The 25,775-nt window shown below is 50.4% G+C and overlaps 1 protein-coding gene across 3 annotated transcripts in view; it reads left to right on the top strand.

Moving 5' to 3' along the window:
- Rhobtb2 (Rho-related BTB domain containing 2) overlaps positions 1-25,775 on the top strand; it is a 39,858-nt gene that overhangs the window by 6,135 nt on the left and 7,948 nt on the right. Inside the window, exons 3-12 of one of the 3 annotated variants that reach the window (XM_017316022.2) lie at positions 2,251-2,432; positions 2,724-2,866; positions 4,947-5,301; positions 8,379-8,457; positions 17,894-18,095; positions 18,932-19,035; positions 20,389-20,574; positions 21,421-22,439; positions 22,695-22,813; positions 24,659-24,809. In XM_017316022.2, the coding sequence (XP_017171511.1) occupies positions 8,402-8,457; positions 17,894-18,095; positions 18,932-19,035; positions 20,389-20,574; positions 21,421-22,439; positions 22,695-22,813; positions 24,659-24,809 (1,837 nt within the window). In that variant the 5' untranslated portion in view covers positions 2,251-2,432; positions 2,724-2,866; positions 4,947-5,301; positions 8,379-8,401. Of the gene's footprint in view, positions 1-2,250; positions 2,433-2,723; positions 2,867-4,946; positions 5,302-8,378; positions 8,458-13,167; positions 13,677-17,512; positions 17,694-17,893; positions 18,096-18,931; positions 19,036-20,388; positions 20,575-21,420; positions 22,440-22,694; positions 22,814-24,658; positions 24,810-25,775 lie in introns of those variants that run through there. The other 2 variants (NM_153514.5, XM_030247818.1) reach the window with 2 other exon arrangements.

Genomic DNA, 25,775 nt, shown 5'->3' with positions numbered 1-25,775 from the left:
AATTAACACAAAGCAAGTAATTCCACGTTGCATGTTATTTAGGGGTTCACACACAATACAATGCAAGTGATTTAAAAATCATCAATGAAAGGACAAACCCATATTATATAACAAGAGTTTCTCTGTTGGAGAAGTTAGCAGTAGAAATGGAGGGAGGAGGAGACAGGGAGGGGAAGATGGTGGAGAAATAGGATAATCAAGGATAGTATATAGCTTTTCTCATGAATTATACAGATTACATTATACTGGGGTATTTTTTTTTGGTGGGTGGCAGTTATTGAGAAAAGGTCTCTCTATGTAATCCTGGCTGTCCTAGAACTCACTATGTAGACCAAAGTGGTCTTGAACTCACAGAGATCTGCCTGCCTCTACCTCTGAGTGCTGGAACTAAAGTGTGTGCCACCACTCCAAACTAGGATTATATTATACTTTTAAAGTTGAAAAAAGGCTGGGGCTGGAGAAATGGCTCAGCGGTTAAGAGCACTGACTGCTCTTCTAGAGTTCCTAAGTTCAAATCCCAGCAACTACATGGTGGCTTACAACCATCCGTAATGAGATCTGACAACCTCTTCTGGGGTGTCTGAAGACAGCTACAGTGAACTAAATACAATAAATAAATCTTTTTTAAAAAGGAAAAGAAAAAAAAAGACAAGACAAGAAAAAGGCCTCTGCAATTGTTTGTGTCTCTACACATGTAATGTTTTATGTATTATATTTTATACCTGTTAAAAATGTTAATAGCCATAGAAGAAAACCAAAAGCTTATCCAAAACCTGTAAGGAGCATACCTTTGATTTGAATTCTGACAATTTGACTTAAGACTTAAACCCATAAACCAGCTTGTCCCTGGCATGCTTTTATCTGCTTAAAGGTTTCTTAACTTGAAAAAAAAATCTTGTGTGGGTAGAGACCGTCTTAGTCTATTTTGGTCTCCATAATAAAATACCTAGGCCTGGGAAATGTATAAGGCAAAGAGGTTTACACCGGTTCACAGTTCGGGAGCTGAAATCTAAGAGTGTGGCGCTGCTGGGTGCTCAGCCTTTAGTTTGGCTTCAGCTTGTGGTGAACACAGAACGGCAGGGGCCAGAGATGGTCCTGTGGTAAAGCGCTTGCTGTGTAATCATGGCAACACGAGCATTGAAAAGCTGGGTGTGACAGTGCATATCTGTAACCCCAGCACTAGACAGTGGCCCCTGGCCTCTGTATGTCCCCCCTACACATGCATATCACACCACACACACACACACAAGCACACGAGTGTGCACACACACACACATACATGCACGCATGCACGCACGCACGCACATGCAGAAACCAGGGAAGCTGGGAGTAAATTCAGATCTTCCATTTGCCCCCTCCCACCCTGTGGTGGCAGCCATGTCCCCTCCCCCTTCTGTTTTCCTAAATCCCACCCGGGTCCAACCCCTCACATATTATTCAAAATGAAACATATATTTTTATATTATTATAAATATGAATATATATATTTTATGTCACTGACAGAATGCCTCATAGAACACCTTAAAGGAGGAAGCACATATTTTGGCTTTCAGTCCATCATGACAGGGTCCATGGTGGTCGCTGTGTCTGGGGAAGTTGGGGAGGATATGGTGCCTGCTTGCCCCATCCCATACATACCTCCCCTTCCATCATGGCCACTGTTACAAGGAAAGAACAGAACTCAGGTTTGTGCTGGCCATTGGCTACTAGCTATACCCCACTGGCTACATCCATAATGAGCATAAGACCCTTCATACCACAGTGTACCAGGAATCAGAGACCGATGGAACCAGGGGCGGACAATGATCTTCAAAGTCCTGTCCCTTGTGACCTACTTCTGCCATCTAGGCCCCATCTCCTAAAGCTCCACAGCATCACGTGATCCTCAACAGCATCATGTGATCAGAACGCGGGCACAGCTGTGCGTCTGTGGGGACAGGTCCATTTGGAAGGGTTCAACCGTGCAGAGGCCTTCCCACAATCAGCATTTACATCTGGAGCCTTCCAACCTTTAAGACCTGCCAAATGATAAACTGAGGCCCGGAAATCCATTCCCAGAAGCCTTCAGACCTGCAACCCTGGCCCCTGGAAGGATGAGGCAGGAGGATTGCTAGAGTTTGAGGACAGCTCGAGCCCTCAGAAACACATACTTAGAAAGAAACCTGGTGGCCAGTTTAGGTTTTCTGTCTTCCGTTTCCTGGGCAACCATGCTAATCCTTAGCTTTCCTGCGGTTCTCCACCTGTGTGCAGGTAAAACCAGGCTGAGCAAAGCCTCCTGGTCCCCACCTGGTTTCTCTGGCCGACTTCCTGTTCCCCACCTCTATCGCCCGGAGTTCAGGCAGACAAATAACCGCTGGTGGGGTTGCTGTTACAGTAAGGCCCATTCACTGATACCAGACCAGGCTCTCAGGAAGTGTGGCAGAAAACACCGGGTGAGTGAAATTCCAAAGCAGTGTGAGTCACCAGGGACCCAGGAGGAAGGCCAAGTCCTACCAGGAATCTGAGGGCAGCTGAATAGGGCTCCAAGGGAGGGAGAAGCTAGGCCAGGCACGAGGAACCCTCACTTGAACAAAAGCAGGAACAGGTAGTTTATCCTGGGTCTAGAGGTGGGGACGGGGTGGAGTGGGGTAGGGTGGGGTAGGGTGGGGTGAGGGTGTAAGAGCAAGAAGTCAGCCTCCAGGCCATGCTCCTGGTTACCAGAGCACTTACCTGATTTCTCATAGGCTAGGAGTTGGATCCCAGCCTTAAAGTCCAATGGGTCTGCTGTTTCTTAACACGTCCCCTCCCAACAACCTGGCCCAGTTCACCACTGTCTACCGACAAGAAATAGTGACAGGCCAGCTGGACCCTTAAGGAGACACAGCAGGTAAGTTTATGCCCCTTGGCACTGTACTGGAGAAAGGGAAAGTGTTCTCTCAGCCCGGCTCCTCCACTCTTAGTGTTGGTCTCTTATGAAAGGTGACATATGAGGACAAAGAGTGGGTGGCTGAGGAGCCTGGTGCTGGATCTGTCAGCCTGTAGCATCCTTTGGACTGCGGTCCAGCAGCTACCTGCGGCTGCCAGATTAGAATAGGAGACAAAGGACATTTTCTTGCTGTGGATGTCACCAGCGGAAGTATGGCTAGTATCCAATGGCCAGCACAGACCTGGGTTCCGTTCTTTCCTTGTGACTCTAGCCTGGGTGGGAGGGAAGGTATGTAAGGAATGGGGCAAGCAGACACCATATCATCCCCAACTTCCCTGGGCCATTGACTTCTTATTCATCAAAGGGGCCATAGGTTGGGATGGGCCATCTTGGTCTTCATCTGATCTCCTCCTGCCTCTCTTAATTCTTAGGGCCCCTGCCTGTGCCTCACATGCTCCATTGTTTCCAGACTTTGGGATAGATTTGTATCTTCTGACTCTCCCAAGCCCTGGATGGCCTTCCACACTTTGGGAACTCGCAATCCTTTAGGCAATAGAATCTTTGGACCCCAGAAGAAACAAATCAACAGCCCAGATTCTAATTCTCCCCCTTTCCTGCCCTGAACCCTTACAATTTGTTTCTCTTCCCTTTCCCAGCTGACCAAGAGCTTGCAGGCTTTCAGCAAACACCCCCACTCCTGCCCCGAGTTGTGCAGTAGTAGCTGAGTGAGAGGCTCTTTTGGTCTCTAGAAGGGATAGCACAGAGATCAGGCCTGAGCCTGAGGCTCCTTGGGGCTTGCAAGTATCCCTGCTGGGCAGCTATAGTGGGATACCCCGGACATAGGCTAAGGCAGAGAGGGCCACGGGCCTAGTTTAAAAATCTATATGGCTAGGAAGGGCTTTCTAAAGCGCCCATTTAAGAATCTCATTGACCGTGTTTGCATTCACTTTGGTCTCAGGCACTAAGTTCAGGAACGTGTCTATCTTGTCCTCCTCGCCCTAACCCCGGGCCACACTTTCTCTTCTGGAATGTTCAGATCAACAGCTGGTCCTCACTGGCCAAGTGTACACCGAGTTAAGGGCTGCAGCCTGGAGAGTCAACTGCTTCCTTATACTATGGACTCTGTGAGGGGAGAACAGCTCCAGTCCCACCCAGAATGGCCTGAGAGAGGCCCCAGGCTACAGAGCCTGAAGAGGCTACAGAGCCTACTTCTCTGCTTTCTTTCCCCCTCCAGCCATTGAAACCACACTGGCCCTCGATGGTGGCCTACAAAGCTACATAAGATCACACTCCAGAATTTTAAAAAAATGGGGAGAGAGGGCTGGGGGGTGGAGGTGTGCTTGGTGGTGGGGGACATCAGCCATTCACCTAGTCCTAGACAAGAAACTGAAGGCCAGAAAAAACTGTAAGGAGTTAGAGCCAAGGCTGGAAGGGAGCCAGGGTTGGGTAGTCCCATCTGGAGGTTCAGGTCATGAACACTGCCTCACATGTGGCGAGCCCCAGACAATCAAAGCTGGGATGTCCTTCTATGGAGCAGTCTAGCAGTGGGCCACGAGTCTATTCCTCTACATGGGCACCTGCCCCAGGACATTTGCATCTCACCTAGCTCCTCAGCCTGGTGGGGATCTACCTGCTCTGTGACCCTGAAAGAATCTCTCTCCTCTGGAAGCTTCAATTTCCATTTCCTCCTTGGTCAAGGGGTAGAAGGAGAAAAAAAGATGATGATGATGATGATGATGACGATGGTGGCGGCGGCAGTGGGGTGGTGGTGATAACTCTTTACCGGATTTTAAAAATTTAAACAAGATAGTTCATAGAACACAAAACTGGGCATGTATACTATAAAACAGAATAAGCAGCCATTGTTCTCCTAAACCTAAGTCCCTTGATGACCTGGATTGCTGGCATCCTTGCCACTTCATAATCCCTATGACCTCTAGCCCAGCACCGGGCACCAGAAGGAGCTTAGCATGTATTTGATGAATGAGAGAAAAAGGCTAATGACAGGGATAAGTGATCAAACAAGCCTTATTATTTGCAGAGAACGTGAAGTCTCGGGCAGCATGCCATGGGTCGCAGAGGCTGTTCACCATCTTGATCTAGCAAGATTGTTTGCGCCCCTACACCACCTCTGCCTGAAACAGGGCTGTTTTTCCTTGGAGGCAGCCTGGGTCCAGAACCCATGACTTCATATCTCAGCTCACCTGCTTCTCCACTCTTCGAGTCTGCATCTGAGTGACCCAAGCTAGGACTTGGAGTCTCCCTGCAGGGAAAGTACGGCAGGGCCACCTCCATTCCAAGCTCTTCTCGGGGCTGCCTCGACTTCTGACCTTCTACCCAGAGCTCAGGCTCCTAGAGAACTCACCGCTGGCACTTCCGGTAGCAGGAGGAAGAGGGTAAGTCTGTGACCGACAGCGAATTTTTCCGAACATATAATAATCCCCAGACAACCAAAGTTGGGACACATGCTTCCAGTGGACGGCCTGGCATCTACCCACAGTTCTCTGCCCAGACAGGTGCCTGGGCAGAGGGCATTGTGTCAACTCTGAGCACCAACTCTTTCTCCTTTCTCATGCGCACGTTGGGTCCCTGGACTCCTGAGTCAGCCCTCTTGTGGCTTGGCTCCGTGCCTATGTCTTCTTTCACTCACACAATGCTCCCTGGTATGAGGGGGCTTAAGCCAGTCATGACCACACCCTGCAGGATAAACTTGGTCTGTGACAATCAAAGTGGCCTGTCAGCACTCTCCACACAGCAATTTTGCCCCGGTTCTTGGCCATTTGAAAACCAGCCCTCGGAAGAGTGGGGTCCTGAGGAGGTCAGGGAGGCTACAGCTGCTGGATTGGGGCGGGGATGGGGTGGGGGTGGGGTTGTCTCTCATCACTGTAGCTCTCTGAAGGAACTTGGGATCGGTAGTCCCTACCCCTTGAGTATCACTCAGGGTTGAGCAATGTCTTGGCTAGTCACCTTGTAAATTATGTAAAGTGAACCACGTGCGTTTATTACCGAATCTTACAGAAGGCAGGAAAGGGAGCAGGAGGAAAGGAAGATAAACAAAAAGAGAAGAGAGAGCAGAGCCTGGGAAGGTGGGTGGAGTGGGTCTGAATGAATCCCAGGCTTTGGGAGAAAAGGGGTCCCTCAGAGCATAAGGTGCTTTTATTCTCCTGTCAAAGATCAGGGCCGGAGACCCCACAAGAGTCCCCCACGTCAACCACCCCATCTTTTTCCCTCCAGGAACAGGAGTCCAGTCACTAATTCAGTGTCCAGGGTGTTTACACCCCTCCCCTTCCTGCATCCTTAGAGAATGAGGTACCAAGAAGGCTCCCAGTATGGGGCAAAGGCACAAGAAGGCTCTGTGGGCTTCAGCCTGGAGCTCTCCAGGGAGACCCAGGTGAGGACTGTGTGCCCTCCTGGGTGGCCCCAAGCAATGGGACCACCAGCGTTGAAAGCAGCTGCAGCCTTAAACTCAAGATGCTTAATGTCATTCAGCAATACCCAGGCTAAGTTGAACCTTAGGATGAAGGAGGAGCCTCCCAACCAACAACTGACTTCCCAAACTCCATCCTCTATCTTCACTGAAACCAGCCTGGCTGCAGTGTGGTCTGTATTAAGCTGCCCTGTGCCTTTAGAAGCAGAAAGCAAGGAAAGCAAGAATATACGCTCACAGTGGACATAGCTGAAGGTCCAGGCAAATGCTCCTGCCTCTGACACCGAGGCTTACGTCTCCCAGCCCCTCCTTCTGCTTTCTGGCAACTCCGGGGGAAAGGGACAGGTCAGAGGGAAGAGATCCAGGCTCTGTTTGCACATCTCCCTCACCTCACCGCCCCACCACCACCACCACCACCACAGACACCCATGGGGAACAGTTGGGGCTTTTAATAATCTTTTTGTAATCTTTTATTTGTTAACAGTTGAGGCTATTTTTTTTCCCATGCTGCAAGAGATGCCAGTGGCTCATTAAAAAAAAGTTGTGAAAAACACAAATCTATTTTGGGGTGATCAGCCTCCTTGAAGCATCACACCCCCAGCTCTATGGAGCTCTGAGGATGGCACCTGCCCTTGCTGGGAAGGTCTGAGGCTTGTGGGAAGCCAAGGGATTGGGGGGGGGGGTTAGCAACACTGGCTATGGGGGACATTTTTGTCCTCTCTTCAACCTTCTTGGACAGAAGCAGAGCCACCTAGCTTCATTCTGGTGGAGCCCTGCCTGCCTGCCTCACGGTGGCTTCAGAACTCTGTCCTGAGAAAGCCACCTCCTAAGAGGCTTGGGTTGGAGCCATGCGACTGCTGGGTATCTTGCTTTGGCATGCTAAAGGGCCTGGCATTAGTGGTGGTTCTTACAGCTCTTGAAAGATGTAAACCATCAAGAGCTCAAATTTCGCTGCTGAATGAAGAGTCATTCCAGAGCCATGGGAGGTATTTAATGAGGTCCTGAATCAGCTGTGGGTAGGAGACCTGTAGGGAGTAGGTGAAGCCTGTGCACGGCCTCTGCCCATGGGGCTGCAGCAGATTGCTAATGGAATCTGCTTGTCATGGTGCGCTTGTAGGCCTGCTGCAAGGACCTGGGCCAGCCTTGCATCAAGAACTCTCGCTCATGTTCCCTGTTCTATTGCCCCGACCTCCCTGTTCATTTCACCAGGTGATCCCTAGGGCCAAGGTGGACATGAGATTCTATTAGTCTAGAGAGTTTGACTCTCAAATGTTTATGCTAGCTTCACTCAGTGGCCCTGTGTGGTCTGCTCTCCACAGGGGGATCAGAGGGCTGGGATACAGACAGAAGCTAGGATCCTGTTGTTACCCAGAAACATGAAATTTCAGTGCTGGAAGGGACAGAGAGGTCAGGTAAGGAGAGTGAGGTCAGGTAGCCATCCCCTGTCTTCACACAGTGTGGCTTGTACTGTTGTGCCCAGTGGCAGACAGGAGAGATTACTTGAGACAAGGACAGAATGGCTGTAGGTAAAATTGCAGAATCAGATTCGCCTTTCTTCCCACTCTGGGCTAATCCCGGTTTCATCCCTTCCAAAGACTTCCGTGTCTATTCCCAGCCCTGGTGGCCCTCAACTCACACTAGCCTGGCCTGATCGCATCTAGCCTTCCATGCTTAGCACCCGCACTGAATGTCAGTGAACTCTGGAGGTCATGTGGACCGACCCTTGTCTCTGAGAAAGCAAACCCAGAAAATATACTTTTTTCCAATATCACACAGTTCTATGACTGACAGCTGGCAGCTCTTTCTTTGCCAAACCACTCAGCCAACTCAGAGTGACCTGGCCAGACCCCCCTCGTAGCTGGGCCCTAAGGCTCTCAGGTTAGAGTATCAGAACTCTGAGCTGGGGCAGCAGTGGCCATGCCCTTGCCCTGGGTAGAGCCTTCCATTTGAGCCAACCGACTTTTGCATGACTCACAGTCTGCCTATCCCCGTTCACCAGTTTGTTTCCTCCCATCTAGCTTTCTTCCCTTTTGCTGCTTCCACCAGGATCCCGGAGGGAACCCAGCATCATGGGAAGACAAAGAAAAGGCTGGTATAGCCCCTGGGAGACCTCTCAGAACAACATGTGAGTGGCCGCTTTGTGGTGTTGTCCTTTGCTGCCTCTTTCCAAACTTTCACTTATCCATCAAACCTTTATTAAACATCTACTGTGTGCTTGCTGAAGCACTAGACTATCGTGACAAATAGATAAATGCTTCTTTGGATACACATTTCCCTTCCAAAGGAGTTCTCAGTACAGGTAGGGAGAGGGACAGAGCAGTGGTACTAGCAGTGTGTCCTGAGTTAGTAGTGAAGCACAGGAGAAGATGGGGGAACCCAAAGCTGACAGCAGGTGCTGGCAGAAGACTTTCTCGAGGATATGACACCCAGGCTGTTTTAAAGAATGATTAAGTATGTCCTAGTATGGTGGTGGGGCTGGGGAGCATCTTTGTGTCCCAGAGAGCTGCTCCTGCGAAAGCCACACCTCCTCATGGGGACCTGGTGGAGGTCTTACTCTGGTCAGAGAGCCAAGAAGAACCCGGGCTCCTGGCTCCCTCTTCTTACTTAGGCTCCGTATCTCAAAATATCTCAGCCTTTGCTCAAACTTTACTTCCGATCTTTGTTTCAGGTTCTGAGCAGGGAAGCTACCTGCTCCAGCAGGCACACTGCTCGTATCACAAAGTCTGGTTGGGGGATGGAGAGGGGTGACTCCAAGAGGAGATGGGCACTGTGAACATGTGCTTAGCAATCTAGAAGGCTGAGCTGCTGGTTAAGCACACAGAACACTCAGGCTGGAGGAGGGGTGGACAGAAGGGGTCTGTACAAGCTGGGCTGGCCTTGGAAGAGGTGGAGAGAGCCATGGAGAGGGAGCTAGCCTGGGTCTTGAGGTGTACACCTACCTTCTTGAGAACCACGGTGGAGGCTTATCTCTCCAGCAAAAACTCTATCTTGTAAGTAGGCATCTGCCCTCAGGAAGACGGCAGTCTTGTGATGGCCTGGCTTGGCTGAAGGGAGGGAAGGGGGGAAGTGACATCAGAAGACAGGTTCAAGGGTACTTTAGGTCACAGACAGCTGGGGGTCTGGGGCAGAAAATGCTGGAATGAAACCCATCTTTGTGTTGCAGAAAATCCCTGAGACTGTAAGGTGCAAGGGAGGGAGGCTACTGCACTGCAGTGCCTAGGCTTCATGGAAGGGTGGTGCTATGGTCAGTTAATGAGGAAGTGATGGAACAGGTAGCAGGTGACTCCAAGCTGCAGGAAATGGGCTGAACAGGATAGAAGGAAAAAGGGGGATAAAAGGGGGGTGGCGTGGGCAGAAACTCCAGGCCTGAGAGGAAACCTGACACAAGGAGAAGCAGCCTTTTGAGGTAGGCTGGTCAGCTCAGGATATGGGAGGCTGCCATTCTACAATGACAGCTGCTGGCTGCCAGTTGTTGGAGAAATCCCAGCCTCAGAGATCTGCCACTGAAAGGTTAGGCAGATAAAGTCAGGCAGTGGTGCGGTATTTCTTTAATCCCAGCACTCTGGAGGCAGGGGCATGAAGTTCTCTGAGTTTGAGGCCAGCCTGGTCTACAGAGTGACTTCCAGGACAGCTAGGGCTACACAGAGAAACTCTGCCTCTACAAACCACAATAAAGAAAGAGAAGGAAGCCGTGGGGGGGGGGGGGGGACACGCCTTTAATCCCAGCACTTGGGAGGCAGAGGCAGGCGGATTTCTGAGTTCGAGGCCAGCCTGGTATACAAAGTGAGTTCAAGGACAGCCAAGGCTACACAGAGAAACCCTGTCTCAAAAAAAAAAAAAAAAAACCAACAACAAATAAAAACAAACAAAACAACAACAACAACAACAACAAAAGAGAGTGAGAGAGAAGGAAAAAAAGAAAGGTTTGACAGAGAGATAAGGCAAGCATGGTCCCAGAGCTGGATACAGAGCCTGGGAAGAAGTGGGAGGCAGAGCTTGGAGGAAAAGTGCCATGTCCAAACAGGACTGAGTGGGCTCTGACTGGGCGTGCTGGAGAGGTGAGGTGACCGAAGACTTGTGACTTAGTTAGGGTTACTATTGCTGTCTATGATGAAATGCCATGAGCAAATAAATCAAGTTGGAGAGGAAAGGGTTTATTTGACTTCCACTTCCACATCACTGTTCATCATTGAAGGAAGTCAATACAGGAAATCAAATAAGGCAGGAACCTGGAGGCAGGGACTGATGTAGAGACTGTGGAGGAATGCTGCTTACTGGCTTGCTTCCCCTGCCTTGCTCAGCTTGCTTTCTTACAAGAACACAGGATGGACTGGGCACTCCCCAAACAATCACTAATCAAGAAAATACAGGCTTACCTACAGCTCCGTTTGATGAAGCCATTTTCACGATTGTGGGTCCCACCTCTCAGATGACTTTAACTTGTGTTAAGTTAACATAAAACTATCCAGCACAACTTCTGTGTGAAGAAAAGTTGCAAGTAGAGACTGGGACTGTGCACCCAGGTAAGGGCGGTGATTCAGGCCACCTCTCCAGCTAGCTACTGGCCCAGCTCTGGTCACTCTACTGACTATGAGCAGGTTTAAAACTTTGACATTTGCATTGGTCCAAGACTGGGCCCCAAACCTGCATGACCCAGCCAGGCCGGCTTTCTCTCCCATTGGCTAGAGTGTCACAGGCTCGGCGGCACACACTCTAGCTACCCTCTAGCAAAGGAGAGGCCTATTTGCCTGCTCAGCACTGTACAAGTGACATACTATGGGACACATGAAAGGTGATACCAGAGCACCCAGGTGGCAGAACTGGGTAGAGAGACTAGGGTCTGGGAGGGGAGGGGCCCTTGCCTGCTGTAGGAACCTGGAGAGGTTTTGTATAATCACTCTTAGGAGCATAAGCAATGAAGTGAAACTCTTCTGTGTCAAATGCAGAGGAAGAACATACCTGAGCAAAGCTTGCTTGCTTGCCTGCCCGCCTGCCTGCCTTCCTTCCTTCCTTCCTTCCTTCCTTCCTTTCGAAACAGGGTTTCTCTGTATAGCCCTGGATGTCCTAGAACTCACTCTGTAGACCAGGCTGGCCTTGAACTCAGAAATCAGCCTGCCTCTGCCTCCCAAATGCTGGGATTAAAGGCGTGTGCCACCACGCCCGGCTTCTACCTTCTTTCTTTTCTTTTTTTTTTAAGATAGATTTATTTATTTATTTATTTATTATACATAAGTACACTGTAGCTGTCTTCAGACACACCAGAAGAGGGCGTCAGATCTCATTATGGGTGGTTGTGAGCCACCATGTGGTTACTGGGATTTGAACTCATGACCTTCAGAAGAGCAGTCAGTGCTCTTATCCGCTGAGCCATCTCACTAGCCCCTACCTTCTTTCTTAAACATGCCTTTGAACTAGTATTTGTTTTATGAAGGCAGAATCTGAACAGGAAGTGTGAGGAAGCACTTCCAGTCACTGTCAACCTTCTCTTCCGCTCTGGGTAGGTGTTGGAGGCCAGGGACAGTAAAGTATCTGCCTACTGCACAATGATTAAACGAACCTGAGTACACACTTACTACAGGCGCCCTGGTGAGCAACTTTCTGTCCTAGGCACTCACAGACAGGGCATATTTCAGACAATACAAACTGAGTATTTATTTGCTTATAGCAGGGTCTCCCTACATCAGCCATATTGACCTCAAACTTTCCATCCTCCTGCCTCAATCCTATCAATGCTGGGGTTAGAGGTGTGTATTTTGGCCAAAAATCCAGTTTTTATTTGACTTTGGAGAGGGGTAGTAAACCTCTCTTTTATATCATATTTTGCATAAACCAACATTAAAACAGATCTGCATTCTCAAAAAGGACATTGGAAGTGTGATAGGGGAGGTTGCTGTGTGAAGTTTGCCAGGCTGCTTTAAAAAAAACTGTCCAGAGAGAATTGGTAAGATGTGTAATTCCTAGCAGTCCCGACCAATCTATGGAACCCAGCCTTGACCGGGGACCGCAGACGCTTCCTTCCGATGAACAGAATGGATGGCATTAGACTCAACCCATTTTTATTTTAGGGTTTAGAGATAAGGTTTTGCTTTGTAGCCCAGGTTAGTCTTGCACTTATGACAATTTTTCTGTCTCACCCACCCAAGTGCTGGGGATGACAGTCACTATATTTAGAGCACCCACAGAGGACTTAGGTAGGGATTCTCTGGCTAATATTTCCTTGGCATTCTTTGCAAAGTTATGGAGATTCTACTGAACTCTCTTTGACAACAGGTTGGGATGGGAACCTCTAAAGAAGGTCTAGGTGGCAGACAGGTCAAAAAGTACGGGTATCCATACAGAAAACTCACTAAGAGCTACAGAAGTCGGAGCTGCAGGGATAATGAAAAAAGAAAGGTCCCCCAGTACTCGGAGCAGCTGTGTGCGGGGTAGAGGCTTGGTTGAATTAGGGAGAAACAGGAAAATCTTCCCGTGGCCCTCTGACTTGCATTCTCAGGGCGCACCGCCGGATGAGTTTCTTCCTAGCCTCCTGGGGAAAACTATCCTGAGAGTCCTGCAAGGTTTTGAGACTGGCGAGGTCAGCTGCTGGCCATTCGTGGCTCCCAGGGGAAAAGGGAGGAGGTGCAAAACCAGGAGAGGAGCGGGAGGCGTTCCCGGGATCGGGGGCGTGTCTCGGGCGTGGCCTCTGGGTGTCCAATCCCCATCGCTCCGCTCTCCACCAACCACACGCCGCTGTGGGCAGTCCTTGTCACAGCAACCGTTCCTGGGTGCAGTTTTTTTCCTTTTTTTTTTTTTTTCTTTTTTTTTTTTTAATCCCTCTCCCCTCCAACCCCCCCAACTTTGCTTTTTTTGTGAATGAAAAAAGGAGGTCGTGAGCGGTCTCGGGGACTGCGGCGCTCGGCGTCTTAAGGCTGCGCGCGTGCGGCGGCCTCACCCGGCGCCTCGCTCTCTAGCGCGCCGCCCGCAACCTCCGCAGCGCAGCCGGGCGGCGGCGCGGCCCAGCGGCCGGAGGTCGGAGCGGCGGCGCGCAACCCGGCTCCGCGAGCCTCCATGACATTGGGCGCCCGGGTCGCGCGGAGATGCTGATCCGGAAGAGGCAGTGGCTGCAGTGCAGCGCCCCAGGCTGCTCACGTGCCGCGGTCCGACCAGGGCTCCTGTGCCAGAGTTTCTTCTGATCGTACCTGAACCGGGACCCCAGGAGTCTGGGTCTCCAGCACAGAGCAGCAGCGTCGGCGGCGCCCCAACTTGCACGCGCAGAGTGACCCCAGACATCTCACTAAAATGAGCGTGCTTAGCAGGAAGAGATGTGTTCCCTACACTAGAAATTACCCCGTCACATGTAGTGGTGTAAGTACACGATTGATTTCTATTATGGCCGGGTTGCAAGCAAACGTGCCACCTCGCCTTGGCTCATCCTTCAGCACCCTCCCCTCTCCTCCCTGCGTCCCTCCTGCCTTCCCCTGAGCTCCACTCTTCCCTTGGGCACTTGCTGAGTCTGCACAGTTCAGAGGGAAGAGAAACTAACCTTTCTTGGGTGTTTTTAGGGGAGAACTACATGTTTTGCATCGGTGTGTCGTGCCCCTCCCCCTTCCCTATTTATTTCATTAAAAAAAAATTGTGTGTGCAGAGCGGCATGTCAGGAGGGAAATAAGAGGTTCAGAGTGGTAGAGGTGTACCTTTTTCCTTTTTCTTTTACTTTCCTTTCTTTTCTTTCTTTCTTTAAAAAAACAAAAACAAAAACAAAAAACAGTACAATTGCGGTGTTTGCTGCCGGCAGTGGAGCTAGCTGATTCTTTGAAGTCAACTCCACTGTGGTCTGTCCAGCTGAGTTTTGGCAAACTACTGGTGGAATTCTTGAGCTTTCTTTGTTAATGTTCGGGTAGCCTAGGGTTGAAAAGGTTTATCCTGTATTTAGGCTTCTGTTTCTGTTAATGTGATCATTTAAGATCCCTTTGGGCCTTGCTTTACGTTTTCTGCGTGGGGAGGGAGGATCCACCCCTCCACCTTCGCCCATATTACAATGTCAGCGTCCACAGTGGGAGCTCCTTTAACTCCAAACCGACCTTTCCTTTGCTCCTCTCCTCCCGAGTCTTCCTTTCTATCCACCTTCCTTGCTTTTTACTTTCATTTTCTCGATTTTCCTCCCTTTCACGTTTTTTTTTTTTTTTTTGTAAGATGCAGGATGTGGGATATTGGTTGCTAGGAGACAAGCCAGGCTCCCAGGGAGATTGTCGTTTCCTTGACAACCAGACTAGGGCAGCCACAGATGAACAAGCCTCCTATCAGCTGTGGGAGGGAAAGGGGGGCTTTTGAGCTCTGCAAACAGTGTGTGTAGGGGTGCGGGGGTGGGAATGGGAGCCCTTGAGGTTTGTGGGTAATCCGAGCACACCTTCGGATCTGTCCTGGACAGAGCACAAAGAACTGGGGAAGCTGACGTGCAGGACACTGTTTGTGAAGGGGGGGGGGGGTAACTTGGGGACAAGAGTTGGGGAGGAAATCTCAGTGGCTTCAGGATTGTCAAGGGGGTGGAATCAGTGAATTGGAGGTTGTGATACCCTGGATGAGGGTGGAGGATGGTCAGGAGGCTCTGGAGGAATGGGGCTGGGACAACTGAGAGGAACAGTGTCCAGTCACTGAAGAAGGGTGTGCCAGAGGGAAAGGGACAGTGGGAAAGTTCACCGCATGGTTTGTATTGTCATGCATCAGCAGTGATCCAGAAAAGTAGTAATATTCTAGAACAGAAGTTACATTAATATTGCCATGGTGTCGTCTGGACAGGATCCTCACTTAAGACAGGCCTGATTAGACAAAAAAGTTCTCCTGGCTTAATTGGGCCAGCCTGTATCTTAAAGGGAGATATAATTACACATATGGATATGCAATCTAGCATTATATAATACTATATTACATAAGACGACAAATACCTCCTCCCACCCAGGCTCCCTTGGCGTGAATTTACCAAAATTCACGTGTTCAGAAACTTTCTTCCAACATCCTTATACCCATTTTCTGGAGGCAGAGACTGAGTCCACAATAAGTGCAGTGGTTTGCCTCTTCCTAGATAGGACAATGAAGCTTGCAGTTGTTAATGTAGGAATGACAGTGAGCAAAAGGAAACGCCAGTTGGTGGATGTGTTAAGGAAGCCTGAATTCAGGGGCAGTCAGAGGGGGCATGGGCTTCAGTGTGCAGATTAGATAGAAATGTAGCAGTCTGTGTCCTAAACTCATGGCCCATATTTACCACTCTCCTACTTGTTTGCTTGCTGTCCCCTACTGAAAACTCTGGAAATGAAATCACAAGGTGTGTGTGTGTGTGTGTGTGTGTGTGTGTGTGTGTCTGTCTGTGTGTCTGTGTCAGGTCATAAAGCAGCTGTACTTGGACATGGCCCCTGGATTTAAGAACCCAAGCCCCTCCCATTCACTTCCAGACCTATATGCTAGTGATTCCAAACTATAGAAGTACTGTTGGCCTGTGGGTTTCTGTCTTCATAGGTGAGATTCTGTTTTATCTCATCTTTTTTTTTTTTTTTTGTTATTTGGCTCCTTAAAGCAGAAACCACACCCACGTGGCTCTTTCTGGTACCCACACATCCCTCAGTGGTCGAGACTAGGAACTGTTCAGGACAGAGAAGAGGAAGCAGAAAGCTGATGGCTATAACAGTGGCCTGGTGAACAGGACCAGGAGGGCGTCGTAATGATGCAGTGGTTGTCATGTAGACTGGGCCCGAGCTTAGTGGAGACCCTTGTTAGTGGAGGGGTCCAAATCCTGTAAGGCTCCTAGGAGGAGGATAAACCTGTGTCACTGAAAAGTCCTTGCTGCACCTTTTGCTTAGGCTGCTGAGCTGCATCCCCTTGCACAAATCCCAGTTGCCATGTTACTTGAGCATTTCACTTCTGCATTCCTGCATGTTAGCATCTAGTTACAGCGTGCCAGGGACAGAGCTCCTCTGCTGCTGCTGCTGGTGGCTTGGCGCTGGTCTTGATGGCTCAGCAGTAAAGCGCCTGGGCAGCCTCCAGGACAACTCTGCGCTCAGCCTTCCTGGACCTGGGAAGGCTTACTTCAGAGATGACTCGCTGCACGTAGGGAGTGAGCAGGGGCGCACTGATAACCCTAAGTACACCTGTCCTGCCCCTGCTCCCTCCTCCCCATCCTGCTTCTAGGAGGGTAGACACCAGTGGAGGGAGCATCCTCAAAGTCTCCTCAAACTCGAGCCTCAGCTTTTTAACCACTGACATGACATGTTAGCTACAAAAGGGCCTCTGTCTCTTCATCTGACCCTATGGCATGGACACACTACCTCTCTGCCGATCACCAAAGGAAACTGAAGCAGAAATTTAAGCTAAGCTTGACCCTCAACAACAACAACAACAACAACTTCTTCTTCTTCTTCTTCTTCTTCTTCTTCTTCTTCTTCTTCTTCTTCTTTTTTTTTTTTTTTGGTTTTTTGAGACAGGGTTTCTCTGTGTAGCCCTGGCTGTCCTGGAACTCACTCTGTAGACCAGTCTGGCCTCGAACTCAGAAATCTGCCTGCCTCTGCCTCCCGAGTGCCGGGATTAAAAGCGTGAGCCACCATACCCGGTTGACCCTCAACTTCTTCTAGCAGCCAGTTCCCCACATAAACAATTTGTCTGGCTTCTCCCCAGAGTGCTGGAGGCATGAAGGTCTTCTAGTCTAAGCTTCTTCCTCCATAGGAGGTCCGAAGGAGGTAGATCTTACTCTTGGGAGCGGATGTGGGATGCAGTGGGTAGCCCAGGTTGGGTATGGGAAGGCCCATGTACCATAGAGTGTATTGTTCTGGGCTATGACTCCCCCCGTCTCTGTCTCAAAGTAGGCCTTCGGCTGAGCAGACACGTGGGCCACGTGACCGAACCAGAGTAGGAAAGAGGAGGCTTGTAGATTCAGTAGATACAAAGAAGTCTTCCTACTCAAAGAGGCTGTCAGAAAACCCTCTCCTAGCCAATAAGAGGGCAGGGTAGGAGGATGGAAGCGAACAGGCTGGGTCTTGGAAATTTACCATCTGAGAGGGCCAGGGGAAAACAGGGGAAGCTAGGGAGTGCTGCCGCCCCAGCCCTGACACGTCCATTAAATTTTAAAGTGACTCTGCCCTGGAGCATGCTGGGAAGGGGTGGGACCTGGCCCTAAGTCTGCTTCTCTCAGCTGTTTTGTTCTGCTGCTGCCACAGCCCCAGGGAAGAGGAGGCCAACAGAGGATGAGTGAGCTACCAAGCCGATTCCCTCTCTCTGGGGAAGTGGGGCCAGGTCCAAAGCAGGTCCTGCCCTGGAATCTCTCACAGACTGCCTCCGTTCAGGAGCCCAGCTGCAGGATGGTGGGAGACCAGAGGGAGAGGAGCCATCCATCTGGTGGTATTGCCACTCAGCCTGCACGAGCTACTGTTTCCTAGGGCCCCTGTAAAGTTGCCCACTTCTCTCTCTTTATGTCAGTGCCAATGCTTGACAGAGAGACAGAGCCAGCTGAGGAGGAGGGCTGCTTACACTGACCCTGGTCCTCGGGGGTAGAGCATGCTGAACTGTCCTGATGGCTCCTTTCTTGCCATTCATTTCAGGTCCCAATTAATGGATTCTGACATGGATTATGAAAGGCCAAACGTAGAGACCATCAAGTGCGTGGTGGTGGGGGACAACGCCGTGGGCAAGACTAGGCTCATCTGTGCCCGGGCCTGCAATGCCACCCTCACCCAGTACCAGTTGCTTGCCACCCATGTGCCCACAGTGTGGGCCATTGACCAGTATCGTGTGTGCCAGGAGGTAAGACTACAAGGCCCCTTGGTTGGGGGCCCCCGTGCTATGTGTGTTGAACTGGCTTGGTGTCTCTGGAGCTCCTGAGAGCCCCTAGGGGTGGGGTCGAGGTGGATGAAGCAGATGGAGCCTCTGGAGAGAGGTCTGAGGGAAGGTCACTCCCAGGGAGGTATCTCTGACCATTTGTGTTTGCAGTGATATTCAGGTTACTGTTTCTATTGCTGGGATGAAAAACCATGACCAAAAGCAAGTTGGAGAGGTAAGGGTTTGTTTGGCTTACACTTCCACACCATAGTCCATCACTAAAAGGAGTCAGGATAGGAACTCAAGCAGGGCTGGAGCTGATGCTGAGGCCATGGAGGAATGCTGCTTACTGGCTTGCTCCTCATGGCTTGCTCAGCCTGCTGTCTTATAGAACCCACGACCACCAGCCCAGGGATGGCACTACACACCATAGGTTCCCCAGTCAGTCACTAATTAAGAAGATAACCTGCAGCTGGACCTCATGGAGACGTTTTCTCAAGTTAGCTTCCCTCCTTTCAGATAGCTCTAGCTTGTGTCACGTTGAAACGAAACGAGCCAGCACAACTAGGTAAGGCGGTGGCTAGGATTCTGACTTTGGCTGAGAACCGTGTCTGCAATCACAGTCCAAAGTAATAACATGTTCTTCTGCAGCAAGGAGTGTGCTCTTTTAAGGTCTCCCCTGCTTCCGCTCAGCGTGGAGATTGCCAGTGATTTCATGTGGGCAGCAGGTTGTACAAGACACTTGTACCAGTCCTGTCCTCCCCATCAGTTCTTGGCATCTGTTCCCAAGAACCACTGTCCTGTCTCCCCACCATGCCCAGGTGCTAGAACGCTCCCGAGATGTGGTAGATGACGTCAGCGTCTCCCTGCGCCTCTGGGACACCTTCGGAGACCACCACAAAGACCGGCGTTTTGCTTATGGAAGGTAGGGAAGGCCTTGGGGGCTTGCAGTGAGAGGAGGGGATGCGGTGGTGGTGGGCATTCCCTGGGGTGGAAGACGTTCTGGGCTCAGAGGCATGGTGCAGAGTCCCAGCTCTGCAACCGACTAACTCTGAGCAGCGCCGGCATGGCTTTTCTCACTGTGAGTTGGCGATCAGTTCTTTCTTCCTTTATTTTCTTTTTTCTTTCAATGCTGGATATTGAACCTAGGGCCTTGTGCATCATAGGCAAGTGCCCTACCACTGAGCTATATCTATCTCTAGCCCTTTGCAAAGCAAAACAAACAAGAGAAGAACCATATTTTGAGATAAGATCTTCCAGTGCCCACCTCACCCAGGCAGCCTTGAACTAGAAGTTCTCTGCCTCAGACTTCCCAAATAGCTTGCCTGTAACACCAGGTCTGGCAAAGTAGGAATGTGTGTGTGTGTGTGTGTGTGTGTGTGTGTGTACATAGATATGTTTATTGGCATTTACATGTTCATGTGTGTGCAAATTTGCAGGGAGGGTGTCTTGTACCTGTGTGTATATCTGATGGGCTGAGGTAAACATGTCTTCTTTACTCTCCAACTTAGGGTTTTTGCTGTTGTTGTTATTGTTGTTGTTTTTGGTTTGGTTTTGGTTTTGGGTTGTTGTTGTTGTTTGAGACAGGGCTTTTTTTTTTTCTTTTAAGATTTATTTATTATTATATCTAAGTACACTGTAGCTGTCTTCAGATGCACCAGAAGAGGGTGTCAGATCTCATTATGGATGGTTGTGAGCCACCATGTGGTTGCTGGGATTTGAACTCAGGACCTTCGGAAGAGCAGTTGGTGCTCTTAACCACCGAGCCATCTCTCCAGCCTGAGACAGGGCTTTGTACTGAACCAGGCACATACAATTTTGGCTGGTCTTGCTGGATAGAGTAGAGAGCCCCAAGGATTCTACTCCTCCTCCCCCCTGACACTCCACACCCCACCCCACCCCACCCACTGTCGCTGTGGCGGGGACAAAAATGCCTGTAGCCATGCTTGGCTTTTTCCGTGAATGTTGGAGCACCGGGGATCTGAACTCAAGTCCTCATGCCTGCATGGGAGTCGCTCCCTCCACTTAGCCGTATCCCCAGCTCCAAGCGATCGTTTTTTTAACTCCTGAGATAGCTGTGTGGCCAAGCGAATCTCTGTGCTTTAAAATGCCTACGTAAATTGTAGTCACGATTATTATGTACCGTGCGGAAACGAGTTCTTAAGGCAGGGCTAGGTTGTAGTGGGGGGGGGGGGGGATAGGGCCAAGCCAACATGTTTTCCTTTTTCCAGGAGACCACCATGAGCTTTCTGTGCCGCTAACTTTTCTCCCCCCACAGATCCGACGTGGTGGTTTTGTGTTTCTCCATCGCCAACCCCAATTCCCTCCACCATGTCAAGACCATGTGGTACCCAGAAATCAAGCATTTCTGCCCCAGAGCTCCTGTCATTCTGGTGGGCTGCCAGCTGGACCTGCGCTATGCTGACCTGGAAGCCGTTAACAGGGCCAGGAGACCTCTGGCTAGGTAGGGGTACTGGTGTCCAGGGAGAGAGGGAAGGGACATGGGGACAGGGTATCACTGTGGCTCCCTGCTCAACCAGGAAGGAGACCCACTGACCCTTATATTTCTCCTTTCACTTGGAACAAATTCACATCAAAATCAACAACAAACATGCTCATTCATTCATTCACTCACTCACTCACTCAATTCATCCTTCTATATCATTGTATACCCCCTATGGGGACGGTCTTGTTCTGTATTCCATGAGGAAAGACAGAGAGGAGAAGACGTGTGTGTGTGTGTGTGTATGTGTGTGTGTGTATACACATATGAATGAATGGGTCTTAGAATTCTGCAGTGCTAATATAGTTGGCTCTTCATATCATGAGTTCCATAGCTGTGGGCTCAGCCAGCTTGGCTGTCCTGGAACTCACTCTGTAGACCAGGCTGGGCTCGAACTCAGAAATCCGTCTGTCTCTGCCTCCCAAGTGCTGGGATTAAAGGCGTGAGCCACCACTGCCCGGCCCACAGTGACATTTTATACAAGGGACTTGAGTTTCCATAGATTTGGAATCTGAGGTGTACCCTGGAACTGATCCTCTTCAGATACTAAGGGATATCTGTCTGTCTGTGATTAAATGCCAGTGTGAAGCTTTTGCATGCGGGTTACCAGAGGGGGAGGTGCAGCCCCTGCTTCGAACTGGGGCAGTCAGTAGGGTCTAACATAGAAAAAATGAAGCTTTCCTAAAGGACCGGAGGGCCAGGCAGAAAAGACAAGGACAGATGCGGGCAGATCCTCCCACCTGGAAGAAAATGGCCAGGCTCCTACCATTACCAACACAAGTTTGTTCTCCCTTCTTTATTCACCAGGCCCATCAAGCCCAATGAAATCCTCCCCCCAGAGAAGGGTCGGGAAGTCGCCAAAGAGCTGGGGATCCCTTACTACGAGACCAGTGTGGTGGCCCAGTTTGGTATCAAGGACGTCTTTGACAATGCCATTCGGGCTGCGCTCATCTCCCGCCGCCACCTGCAGTTCTGGAAATCACATCTGCGCAATGTGCAGCGGCCTCTACTGCAAGCACCCTTCCTCCCCCCCAAGCCACCGCCCCCCATCATCGTGGTGCCCGATCCCCCCTCCAGCAGCGAGGAGTGCCCCGCCCACCTCCTGGAAGACCCGCTCTGTGCGGATGTCATCCTGGTGCTGCAGGAGCGCGTGCGCATCTTTGCCCACAAAATCTACCTCTCCACCTCCTCCTCCAAATTCTATGACTTATTCCTCATGGACCTGAGTGAGGGGGAGCTGGGGGGCCCCTCAGGGTCAGGGGGGCCCCGCCCAGAGGACCACCGGAGCCACCCTGAACAACACCACCATCATCACCATCACCACCATGGGCGGGACTTCCTGCTTCGGGCAGCCAGCTTTGACGTATGTGAGAGTGTGGATGAGGCCGGCGGCTCTGGTCCGGCTGGCCTAAGGGCTTCAACCAGTGACGGGATCTTACGGGGTAATGGAACAGGGTACCTGCCAGGCAGAGGACGTGTGCTGTCTTCCTGGAGCCGAGCTTTTGTGAGTATCCAGGAAGAGATGGCAGAGGATCCTCTGACCTTCAAATCCCGGCTGATGGTGGTGGTGAAGATGGATAACTCCATTCAGCCGGGGCCCTTCCGGGCTGTTCTCAAGTACCTGTACACAGGGGAGCTAGGTGAGAATGAGCGGGACCTCATGCACATTGCTCACATTGCCGAGCTGCTAGAGGTCTTTGATCTACGAATGATGGTGGCCAACATTCTCAACAACGAAGCCTTCATGAATCAGGAGATCACCAAGGCCTTCCATGTACGCCGGACCAACCGGGTTAAGGAGTGTTTGGCAAAGGGCACCTTTTCAGGTATGGGACACACTTAGAAGAAGGGGTTCTCTCCAGGAAAAATTTTGAGGGGTCTAGGTTATCCCCTTATTATTCGGAATTGCCATGAAGATATGGCTGTCCTGCTCTCAAGCTAATAGCTTGATGATCTGCAGCCTGTTACTCATATCACATGGCTCCAGAAGGCAGGTGGGTAGTCAGGGCCCTGTGACTGCTTGGGGCCGATTCTCCAGCATATCCACTGTGTCCTTACACGATGCCTCTTCTCCTGGACAGATGTGACCTTCATCCTGGATGATGGGACCATCAGCGCCCATAAGCCCCTGCTGATTTCCAGCTGTGACTGGATGGCTGCCATGTTTGGGGGGCCATTTGTGGAGAGTTCTACCAGGGAGGTGAGGCTGGAGATGGGAAGGGAGACGATGGGAGAGGCATTTACATCTTTGAATTTGAGCATCGGTTAATGGTACTTCCCTGGGCTCCAGTCATATTCTAAGCCCAGTGTAGACCCAAAACACGTTTATAAGATGCTTCCAATAGCCAAGGATTTTTCAATGTTCCAAGAGAGGAAATTACAGTATCTTAGTAGTTTGGAAAGCTCTTTCATATATATCTCATTTAATTTTTCCCAGATGTACATATAGCAAGCCGAACCTGTTATATGCAAGAAAGGGATGCCCTGAGAAGTTACGCAACTTGCACAAAGTTATGCAACTAGGAAAAAAAAAAAAAAAAGAGGGTAGGTCTGGAACTTAGGATTGACAGTTCCTTGGTTCCTTAATTGTACTCTGTGGCTTCCCTAAGACACATGGGAAAGCCTCTGTTCCAAGCTGAAGTGAGCAGTGTCTACAAAGGTTTTATCATTGTTGAGCTATGGAGAGACCAACAGATCAGGAGAAGATGCCACTGGCAAGGTGGCTTGATAGAGATCCCAAGGAGGGTAAATGCACCCCAAGAGAGAAGAGCGGGAGTCAGCCAGTACATAGAGGTGGAGGTATTCCGGTCGTTTGATACCTGACTCTTGGGTGATTGGTATAGGAAATGGTAGAGAGGTGTGTGAGTGTGGAAAAGGAGGTCCACTTGCAGGTAGCTCCTTTGCTAGCTCTAGAACTGGCTGGCTAGGCTACAAAGGACCTCCCAGGCTCTAGAAGTCAGGGCATCCAATATAGAGTATAAAAGCACATAATGAACACAATCCCCTTTCTCTCTCATCATTGCCCATCAGCTGACCCACCTTCCTCCTCACTTGCCACCCTCTTGGGTACCAGCTCAGCCTAGAGTTGGAAGGGGTTTGTTGATGAGCCCTTAGAGATGTTCTCCTGCATCCGGTCCCTCTTCTGTCCTCCTAGACAAGCAGAGTAGCCCGGTGACAGCCTTTGGTGTTTTCCATCATCTCTGTCTCCTGCTTGTCTGTCATTTCTTTGAAGTGGGGGGGGGGGTCATGTTATTTGACTTCTGCCAGGTACCCCTACTGCCCCCAAATTCCCACCCCTTCAGACCATGCTCACTAGATCCTTGACTGAAAAAACCAAACCAAACCAAAACAAAACAAAACCAAGGACCATCAACAGTCATGCTGGGTGAATTAGAAATGTGAGCTCCCTAAGGCTTCTGGGAAGGGTAAGCTGAATAGTTAAGAACTGGACTGGTCTCTGAAGTGGGAGAAGGAGTTGGACACAAAGAATATGGCCAGGATTCTTAGAAGCCCCCCTGAAGGGGGCCTGTGCACCCTGGGCATTTCTCAGCACCACAGACACACATTTTAAAGCTCTACCCTGTTCTCAGCAAGCCTAGAGTGAAATCCATCTGATTAAAAAAAAAAAAAAAAAAAAAAAAGCAGGTTTTGTTTCTGTGCTGCTGTGAGGTGATCCCAGTGGCCCAGAGCAGCTGAGCTGAGCAGCCAGCGGCTCCCTTTGCTCACTCTGTAGCCCACTTCAGCTCTTCCCTGCAGGCACCGGGGACTCTGGGGAGTGGCTGACCCAAATGGCCCCCTTCAAGCATCTTCCCTGCCAGAGTGGCTTCAGGGAGTTACCAAGAATCTAGGTCCCTTTAGAAGGCACCAGCGCCCCTACTCCACTAATGCTGTCAAGTCACTGAGCCAAGATTATTGGGGTTCCCTAAGCAGGTTCGGGAACAGCCCAGAAGGCTGATGCCCACCAAGTCAGGTCTTGATCTGTCACGATGAACTCTGGGCCACCCTGGACTTCATGCCACTTGCCTGCTTCTTTCCCCGTCCCCAGGTGGTGTTTCCATACACAAGCAAGAGCTGCATGAGAGCTGTGTTGGAGTACCTCTATACAGGCATGTTCACCTCCAGCCCAGACCTGGATGATATGAAGCTCATTGTCTTGGCTAACCGCCTCTGCCTGCCGCACTTGGTTGCCCTCACAGGTAACTAACTGTAGTGTTGTTCAGGGACCTCCCTGGGGCAAGGTCACGGAGACCCCAGGGAGTGATTATGCATCCTTTCTTAACTCTCTCCTCCTGGGGACAGGCTGGGATGGGACATCAAGGGAAAAAGTGCTCTTAGGATTCGGTCTGCTGGAGAGATGGCATGGCGCAGTGGTTAAGGGCACTGGGTGGCTCTGCCAGAGGACCTGGGTTCAATTCCGAGCACCCACATAGCAGCTCACGCGTCTGTAACTCGAGATCCAGGAGATAGGACACCCTCACACAGATAGATACACATGGAGGCAAGACGATGTGCATTACAAAGAAAAGTTCAGTCTGCTGATATGTATAATGTTTTGCCTGAAGACATAGATGTGCAGTGTGTGTGTGTGTGTGTGTGTGTGTGTGTGTGTGTGTGTGTGTGCCAGAGAGAGAGAGTGTGAGAGAAAGAGGGATCTCCTGGCATCACCAAATGGTCTCTGTCAGGTGATGACACTTTGACCTTCACTCAGGTAAGGTCAAGAGTCACAAGGAATAGAACATCTTTCTGTTTCTACTGGATGGTTCTTCTGGTCAGCTTCCTGTTCTTTCTTTCCTCCTCCTCCTCTCCCTCCTCCTCCTCTTCTTCCTCTTCCTCCTTTCTCCTCTTTGATCTCATTCTTTCTCCTTCTTCCAGAAACTTAAGGCAAATGTCTACCAGCCACTCACACACAGTTCCTCCTAAGGATTGTGAAAGTTGGGCCTGGTGCTACAGACTGTAATGAGAGCTAACAGGAGGCAGAGGTAGAAGGAGCCTAAGTTCAAGTCTTACATGAGCAACAGAGTCAGTTTGATTATTCTGGGAGACTGAGCAAACCTTGTCTCAAAGAAAGGGGGTAGGGATGAGGCTGTGGCTCAGTGGTGCTGCTTGCTTCCTTGTACAAGGCCCTGGGTTTAGTTTCTAGCATCAAAACACATGGTGGGTGG

The sequence above is a fragment of the Mus musculus genome, chromosome 14 (genome assembly GCF_000001635.26).
Source record: "Mus musculus strain C57BL/6J chromosome 14, GRCm38.p6 C57BL/6J".
Classification (NCBI taxonomy): domain Eukaryota; kingdom Metazoa; phylum Chordata; class Mammalia; order Rodentia; family Muridae; genus Mus; species Mus musculus.
The sequence above is the reverse complement of the archived record's forward strand: the minus strand, read 5'-3'. Positions and strand labels throughout refer to the sequence as shown.